Source organism: Pteropus vampyrus, unplaced genomic scaffold, assembly GCF_000151845.1.
Source record: "Pteropus vampyrus isolate Shadow unplaced genomic scaffold, Pvam_2.0 Scaffold1000002410, whole genome shotgun sequence".
NCBI lineage: Eukaryota > Metazoa > Chordata > Mammalia > Chiroptera > Pteropodidae > Pteropus > Pteropus vampyrus.
The window spans coordinates 1-9,047 of record NW_011916812.1 but is presented as its reverse complement, the minus strand read 5'-3'; the positions used below and the strand labels follow the sequence as shown (position 1 = coordinate 9,047).

The following is a 9,047-nucleotide window of genomic DNA, read 5'->3' as shown; positions in this document are numbered from 1 at the left end:
AATCCACTCCCGCACTAACATACATATACTTTTTATTTCACGACAGCATCAGCATGCCTTAGTCATATAATGTAGTTTTGTAAGCCAATCCCATCGATATAGTTAGATAAAGTAATAAGTCTCATTTCTGCTGTTTGATTCTAATGCGCACTCGTATGAATGAAGGCTCTTGGGACAACTTGCTATGGCAGTAATGCTAACTGCAATATACGATAACATTTCTAATTTTTAAACAATTAAAAGAAAGCCTATTAAAACTACAATCTTTTGCAAATTTCTTTTATACCACTGGAATAATCTTCGGGCACTAATGGGAGCCCCAAGTCCTACATGATCAGAACGTGTCAGCATACTGCTCCAGGTGCACCGTGGCCAGCCACACATTGTTTCCTTTTCCCCCTCCCCCCAGCAATGGCCTGAGCCCCCATGGCTGCCCCTCAGGACCTGGACATCGCTGTGTGGCTGGCCACGGTGCACCTGGAGCAGTATGCAGACACGTTCCGGCAGAATGGCCTGGCTACAGCGGGTGCAGCCCGGGGCCTGGGTCACGAGGAGCTGAGGCAGTTGGGCATCAACGCCACTGGGCACCGGAAGCGCATTCTGCGCCTGCTGCAAGCGGGCACTGCAGAGGACTCCCTGGATCCCCAGTCAGATAGTGCCATGGAGCCATCCCCCAGCCCAGCCCTCCAAGCCCAGCCCCCCAAACCTGTGCCTAAGCCCAGGACAGTATTTGGTGGGCTCAGTGGCCCCGCTATCACCCAGAGGCCTGGTCTGAGCTCAGCCCTCTTGAGACCAGAAGTGCCCAGGAGCCCAGAGTCCAGCTCGAAGTCCCCTCCTCTTCTCACCTCCTCCTCTGAGCAGCCTTCATCCTTGAACACTGTGGAGATGATGCCCAATGCCATCTACTTTGGCCTGGACTTAAGAGGCGGGGCACAGACAGCTCAGGACACGTGAGTTGGATTGGATCCCTGGGGATCCGATACCGGGTGGGAGCAAGGAGGAGCAGGGCATGAGGGCTCTTCCTTCCTCCTTGCTCCCTTAATAACCACTAGACATTTCCCCTCAGGGCCCCAGACAGCTCCCAGACAGCCGCTCCCGCCCCTGCCCCTGCCGTCAGGTCCACCACAGGCACAGGTAGGTGGATTATCATGGGTTTGAGGGAGAGGGACAGTGCCCTTCAGGACTTCAGACACTCCCACCCGAGCCTCTCTCCCTGTCTCCCACATCCTCCTCCTAACAGTGCACATCATGGACCCTGGCTGCCTGTACTATGGTGTTCAGCCGGTGGGGGTGTCTGGGGCACCCAACAGAAGAGAAGGCAGAGGTGCCTGTCAGGACAGGGTTGAACACAGGTGAGTATTCAGTAGGGTGGTGATGGCGGGAAGTGGGGAAGCTTGAGGAGCTGGTGGTGGCTGTGTTTCCAGTTATTCATTGAATGTGCTTTGAATGTCCACTGTGCTCCCGCCAGTGGATCCGTATCTGTACAGGTTCAAATACAGGATGACTATAACAGACCTAGTCACCACCTCAGGCAGCTTGTGACTCAGTGGGGGCAGAAAGGAAATAAAACAAGTTGATAAGCAAACGGGTATATAATTTAAAATAAGGAGAAGTGCTTTGCATTCTTTCACTTAACAAATCTTTATTGAGCACCCTATTACATGCCAAATATTGTTGTAGATGTTTGGGACAGATCAGAAATCCCTGCCCTCGGGGGAGATCGTCACTTACCAACGGATATAATAAATAAGTTACACCATACGTTAAAAAGTATTAACTCCCCATGGGAAAAACAAATAGAGCACAGTACGAGCGCTGGGATGGAGCGCGAGGGAGAGCGGTCTGCAACTCTTCATGAACCGTTAGCAGAGTGCTCCGAAGATGACACTTAAGCAAAAACATGATGGGCGTGAGGGAGTCAGCCGCAACGATATCTGGGAGAAGAGTGTCCCGGGCAGGGGTGTGGGCAGAATGGAGGCTTCAAGGAGACCCCGTGTCCGGGGGGATCCAGTAGCTGTGACAAGGCAGGCTGGGGCAGAGTGGGCTGGGTGGGAGGAGTAGGAAGAGATGACATCAGAGAGGTAAAGGGGCCAGACAGGTCAGGACCTTTAGAGACTTTTGATTTTACTCTTAAGTGAAATAGGAAGCCACTGGAAGGGTTGGACTTACATTTTAAGAATCTCTCTGGTTGCCGTGTTGGGAATGGTCTGTAGCGGGCAAAAGCAGAAGCAGAGAGACCTGTTAGCAGATTACTGCAGTAATGTAGGTTGAGTTTTGGTTATATTTTGAAGGCAAACTGTTCTAGTAAATTGGAGTTTGAGAGAAAAAGAGCAGTCAAGTATGACTTCAAGGTTTCGGCCTGAATCTACACTGTCCAGTGTGGTCTCCATTAGCCACATGTGACTACTGAACACCTGAAATGTGGCGAGTCTGGAGTGAGATGTGCCATAACAGTAAAACAACTACCAAATTTCAAAGACCTAGTACAAAAAAGCAATACTAGATGGATATAACAGACATAAGTATAAGTTATCTTAATAATTTTTATACCGATTACATACTAACATGTTAACGTTTTCGGTATATTGAGTTAAATAAAATCTATTATTAAAATTAATTTCACCTGTTTCTTTTTTATTTTTTTAATGTGCTACTAGAAAATTGAAAATTACATGTGTGGCTTTCACATTGACTCTTGTTGGACAGCACTATTCTGAGCAATTGAAACTTCTCAGAATTGCCATGATCTGAGATGGGGAGGACTATGCATAGAGCAGGGAGTAGGAGTAGGTCAGGAGTTCAATTTTGGCCGGGTTGAACTTGAGGTGTGTATTACACACTCAAGAAGAGTTGACAAACAGGCCATTGGATATGCAAGTCTGGACTTTGGGTGAGAGGTCTGAGTTAGAGAGCTAAATTTATGAGCTGTCAGCATTCAGATGGGGGTACGTAGCTGTGAGTGAGTGTCAGTAGACCAGGGGACCAAGATCAGAGTCCTGGCATATTCCAGTATCAAGAGGTTTGGGAGAAGAGGAAGGATCAGCAAAATAGACTGAAAAGAAATGGTGAGTGAAGGTGAAGGAAATACAGGGGGATATGATATAGGAGCCTAGCGAAGGGCATGTACAAGGAAGAGGGAGCAGTCAGCAGCGTTAAATGCTGCTGAGAGTCCAGATGAGGACTAAGAACTGACCTCTGGAATTGGCAACAGAGAGGTCACTGGGGACCTTGACAAATGCTGAGGGTGAAAGCTTGATCAGAGTAGGCTCAAGAAAGAATGAAAGAGGGAGGAGGGAGTGGTAGACAACAGTGGGGGGGCGGGAGGGATTACATCATTTCTTCAATTAAAATAATTAATTAACTTAAAGAAAGAATGGAAGGAGTTAGAAACGGATAGACAACATTTTTGAGGGGTTTTTCTGCAAAGAAGAATAGAGAATTAGAGTGGTTCTTCAGAGTGGAAGGTGAAGTCAAAAAAGGTTTTCCATAGGATGGAATGTTATATGGGTTTAATGATGAACAGAAATGGTCTCGTAGAGAGGGAAATGAGCTGATGTTGGGGAGAGAAAGGGGAGAAAGTCTGGGGAGAGGCCTTTGTGTAGATGAGAGGAAGAGGATCAAGTGCACAGAGCGGGGACTGGCTTTAGACGGGGTGTTTACAGTAGTAACAGGAGGAAAGCAGAGTATGTGAGAAGTGGGGTAGATGAGATGCTGAGTGTCTGTGGGGCTTCTTGTCTGGCTGCTTCAACTCTTCAGGCAAATAGGAAACTAATGAGTAGAAGAATGGTTCTCAACCTTAGCTGCTCTATAGCCCGGGGAACATTTAAAACTGCAGATGCCTGGGCCCTACTCCCAGAAATTCAAGTTTGAGTATCTGGTACGGGGCCCACATTCCGGTATTTTTAAGTTTCCCGAGTGATTTTGTGCTGCTGAGGTGAAGAACCACTGGAAAGTGATTGAGAATGATAGAGGGCTTTCTGAGAAGATGGCATAAGCAAAGACCTGAGAGTGAGAAGAGGCAGCCCAGGGAAGCGTGTTCTAGGCAGAGGGAACAGCATGTGCGAAGGCTTTCAGACAGGGAGGGGAATGCGGCTGGAGTGTAGTAGCAAAGGTGAGGGCGACCCAAGGTAAGGTCAGGGGAGTAGCCATAGGTCTCACTGTCCATGGTCTTGCAGCCCATGGTAAGGAATTTGGATTTATTCTAAGGGCAAATGGGAAGTTATTGAAGAGTTCCATGGCAGAGGAGTTAAATTATCTTATTTGCATTTTTAAAAGAGCCCTCTGGTGATGGTGGGAAAATGGATGTTGGAGGTTGGGCAAGAATGGAAGCAGGTGACCAGTTAGGTAATCCACATCACCCCTGTGAGAACTGGTGGGAACTTGGTCCAGGGAGAGAAAGTCAGGAACTTTTTGGAGAAAGAACCAATAAGACTTATTGATTAGATAATAAGCCATCATGACAGGGAGTCATCTACACAGCCCTTTCCCAATTCTTCTATCAAGTAATTCAAATAGCAGAGGAGAGGGACTGAAATTTTCCCAATAAGAAGTCCAAGTGTGCTCAGAGAAGAAGGTCTGTGCTAATCTTTTGGATTCTGGATCTTCCTATTCCCATTTAAAAAGCAGATCCAGTACCTGCCAGGCATTCTACTAAGTGGTGTGGGTGGGGATGTCCAAGGAACTGGGTCTAATGTGTGTTCCTCTCTGTCTTGGCCCCCACAAGGCTCAGCAGGCAGGATCTAGAGGCACGGGAAGACACTGGCTATGCCAGCCTTGAGCTGCCTGAGGACTCCACTCTCTCACTGCCCACCCTGGACACAGAGACCAGCGATGACCTCATTTCACCCTATGCCAGCTTCTCTTCCACGGCAGACTGCCCTACACCCCTGCTCAGTGGCTGGCTAGACAAGCTCTCCCCTCAGGGGTGGGGCTGCTGGGAAGGGAAGGGGAGGGAGGCTGGGTGGTGGTGATGGGGTGGGGGAGTCAGGCCCCATGTAGTCCCAGGCCCTGGGCACTCCCAGGATACAGCCTCTATCATTCACTGATCTTGGTTCCTCCCTTCCCCAGAAACTACGTCTTCCAGAGGCGCTTCGTGCAGTTCAATGGGAGGAGACTGATGTACTTTGGCAGTGACAAGGTGGGGATCTAACGGTTTCTGCAAGAGGCCTGGGGACAGGGAGGGCTGAGAGAGGCTCAGGATTGGAAGCCAGGGTGGGGGGCCAGTCACCGCATGACTGACATCAGCATCTGAAGTAGCCGTGTGAGCAGCAATACCTCACTGCTTGTGGAATGAATGCCGATCTCATTATAAGTTGCTGCTGGCCCCTGGTGTCAGCACATCTGACTGAGTTTCTGTCTCTGTGGGTCATTGGGCTGTCTCTCTAGGACCCCTTCCCCAAGGGTGTGATCCCTCTGACCGCCATTGAGATGACCCGCAGCAGCAAGGACAACAAATTCCAGGTCATCACCAGCCAGAGGGTATTTGTGTTTCGCACAGAGAGTGAGGGTGAGGGCCAGGGCCCTCCGGTTCAGGGTGGGGCTGGGGAGGCCATGTGAACACACGGCCCACTGACCTGCTTCCCTGTCCCCTACCAGCTCAGCGGGACACATGGTGCTCCACACTGCAGTCCTGCCTGAAAGAGCAGCGCCTCCTAGGCCACCCTCGGCCCCCACAACCTCCCCGACCTCTCCGCACGGGCATGCTAGAGCTGCGCGGACACAAGGCCAAGGTGTTTGCTGCCCTGAGCCCTGGAGAGCTGGCACTGTACAAGAGTGAGCAGGTAAAGAGGGCTGGCCAGGGTGAGGGGTCTGGCCTAGCCCATTGTGGCACTTCACCATGCCTACCCTCCTGTCTTCCCCCATCGACCCTGCCAGGCCTTCTCCTTGGGCATCGGGATCTGCTTCATTGAACTGCAAGGTTGCAGTGTCCGGGAGACCAAGAGTCGCAGCTTTGACCTGCTCACACCCCATCGCTGCTTCAGGTGGGGCCCAGACTGGCAGAAGGCAGGGCTGGGGGAGAGACTTTGAGGGAGGCACAGGGTGCAGAGGATTGGAGGCCTCAGTGGGTGGGCGCTGATGGGAGTCCAGGGAGCAGGGTCCAGGAAGTTAGGAGGGTCTGGGTTGGCTCAGATGTGGTCTGCGGAGGTTCCTACAGGAATGGCCAGTGGGATGGGACAGGTGAGGGGTTGTCCATGCCCACAGACTGGCTGTCCACCCCTCAGCTTCACAGCCGAGTCTTGGGGGGCTCGGCAGAGCTGGGCGGCCGCTCTGCAGGAAGCAGTAACCGAGACCCTGTCTGACTACGAGGTGGCTGAGAAGATCTGGTCCAATCGGGCAAACCGGCACTGTGCAGACTGTGGGGCCTCCCGCCCAGACTGGGCCGCCGTCAACCTGGGGGTGGTCATCTGCAAGCAGTGTGCAGGTGAGAGCTGGAGCCTTTAGCTGAGATGGGGAGGAGGAGGAGGAGGAGGCTGGGGCGGGAGGACTCGGGGCACTCATGCCACATGCCCCTCACACCCTTACAGGTCAGCACCGGGCCCTGGGTTCTGGGATCTCCAAGGTGCAGAGTCTGAAGCTGGACACGAGTGTCTGGAGTAATGAGATAGTGCAGGTGAGGAGTCTGAAGAGGGAGAAAATAGGGGTGCGGAGGGGAACGAAAGGAGAACATTCAAAAAAGGCCTTGGGCCCAGCTTGGGGACAGGATTGGAATGTCTGGGGATTCCAGTTCCTGTCCCTTACCTCTGCCTCTTGTCATCCTGCAGTTGTTTATTGTCTTGGGAAATGATCGTGCCAACCGCTTCTGGGCGGGGGCCTTACCCCCAGGTGAGGGGCTGCATCCTGACACAACCCCGGGCCCCCGGGGAGAGTTCATCTCCCGGAAATACCGGCTGGGTCTCTTCCGGAAGCCCCACCCTCAGTATCCAGATCATAGCCAGCTTCTCCAGGTAGGAGGGACCGGTTGGAGCTGATGGGGAGGGAGAAAGCAGTCTCTGAAATGGAATAGCTGGACTTGGGGGAGGGGGCTGTGTGTGATGACCACAGGACTGTCCCCAGGGCTCTCAGGCTGGGGCTTGGGGCTGACGGAGGCTCTGCCCTCCCTGCAGGCACTGTGTGCAGCCGTGGCAGGACCCAACCTTCTGAAGAACATGACCCAGCTCCTCTGTGTCGAGACATCTGACAGCGAGGAGCCCTGGTCTCCTTCGGCCCTCAGCGGCAGCTTCCCTGGTCTCCTGTCCCCAGGTGATCTCCGCAAGTGCCTCCTCTGTCTCCAACCAACACTTCTCAGCCCCAGCCTGTGCCTTGGTTCTTCCAGGGAGCTGCAATTACCCCTGACCAAGTCTATCTCAATGGCCCAGCCTGGGTATTTCCCAAACTTTCAGATGCTCTGGGGCCTATTTCCTGATGTCATGAAATGACTGATGATGGCCACTGCCTGGGGTGAATATGGATGTTTGAGGTGTTAGTGCTGGTTTGCCCCTGACAGGGTCAACCCACAGGCCAGGTCTCATCTCCCTGAGGGCAGTCTGATCATAGCAATGGTCATCTAAAGATACTGGTCTCCAGTGATCAGGCCAGAGAGGGCTAAAACACTTATAAGATGGCCCATGCTCTGAGGCCTCCACCTAGGGCTGACTGCCTGGTAGGCTGGCTGGTGGGGCGAGGCAATGGGCAAGGGCTGGGTTAGAGGCCTTTCTAATCTGAGTAGTGAGGGGTCCAGCCCCACTGGGCTCGACTTGGCCATGCTGCCAGTAGAGTTGGTCCTGCTGTCTTCCTCAATTTGATCACTTCCCAAGGGGGCTCAGGCCATCCCATTGTACTGGCCTGACCTGACCACTTGTCATTCCTCTTGCAGACCCCTCCCCTGGCGTGTACAACGAGGTGGTGGTGCCTGCCACTTACAGCAGCTTCCTGTACTGTGGTCCCATCAGCAACAAAGCTGGACCCCCGCCCCCCCGCAGGGGCCGGGATGGTGAGGGGGGAGCCGAGGGATGGGGGGAGATGGGGAAACTAGGACGGGCACTAGAGGGGAAGAGAAGGAGGAGAGGGCTAGAATGGCAAAGTAGGCTCATGCCCAGGATTGGGCTGGGTGGACGGGGTAAGGGAGGGACCATGCTAGGTGGCAGCATTGTTCTCTGAAGTCAGACAGTCAGGGTCAAATCCCAGCTCTGCTACTTCCTACCCCTGAGTCTTGGGCAAGCTGCCTAAATTCGAATCCCCAGTATCTCCATCTACAAAAAAGGAGTGAATACAACACCCATTCATAGGATTGTTGTGAAGATTAGGTGAGATCATACAAAGGCTTGGCACAGAATGAAGATCTGGTGAATGGGAATTCTGAAAGTAGGGACAGAGGTCGTCTGCCTGCTGACGATCAGTTTGTCCCTTAGCTCCCCAACGAATGTGGTGCGTGCTGGGAGCGGCTCTGGAAATGTTTGTGTCAGAAAGCAGCCCTGAACCCCTCAGCCTCATCCAGCCCCAGGATGTTGTATGTTTGGGTGTGAGCCCTCCACCCACTGACTCAGGTGACCTTGACAGGTAACAGCCCCCCATGCTCATCGAGCTCCCCTTTTCCCTTCCTGATCCTGATCCTGAAGCCCCCTCCATGGCCCCATTCTCCTCCCTAACCTCATCTTCTCTTCAGGTTTCCTTTTTCCTTTGAGCTCATCCTTACCGGAGGGAGGATCCAGCATTTTGGCACAGATGGAGCTGACAGTCTGGAGGCCTGGACCAGCGCCTTGGGCAAGGTGACAGAGCAGAGACCCTTCCCATGGGTTCCCTGTCCCCACTTGCCCTCATCCTGTCTTCTCCATTCCTACAGCCACTGTGCCCCTTCCATTAACAGCTAAGGTGGACTGAGCACTTATTCTATGCCAGGCCTTGTAGTAAGCACAGCCCACTCAATATCTCATTCAATTTTCACAGCAACCTTCAGTGGTGAGGATTATTAACATTTTACACACAAAGAAACTGAGTCTCAGAGGTTATGAAGTCACTGGGTCAAGATCACAGAGCTAGGAGGCAGCAGAGCGCAGGACCAAAATCAGTGA

The 9,047-nt window shown here is 52.5% G+C and overlaps 1 protein-coding gene across 1 annotated transcript; it reads left to right on the top strand.

Moving 5' to 3' along the window:
- The first annotated feature begins 410 nt into the window (after positions 1–410).
- LOC105311236 (arf-GAP with Rho-GAP domain, ANK repeat and PH domain-containing protein 3-like) lies at positions 411–9,012 on the top strand. The gene is made up of 15 exons (XM_011387246.2): positions 411–950; positions 1,067–1,134; positions 1,241–1,352; positions 4,724–4,924; positions 5,068–5,137; positions 5,386–5,506; positions 5,596–5,780; positions 5,875–5,981; positions 6,222–6,421; positions 6,525–6,610; positions 6,762–6,944; positions 7,104–7,239; positions 7,853–7,969; positions 8,388–8,535; positions 8,642–9,012. Exons 1-15 carry the CDS (start codon positions 427–429, stop codon positions 8,844–8,846), a joined length of 2,463 nt encoding a protein of 820 aa, XP_011385548.1. The 5' UTR covers positions 411–426; the 3' UTR covers positions 8,847–9,012.
- Positions 9,013–9,047: the final 35 nt, after the last annotated feature.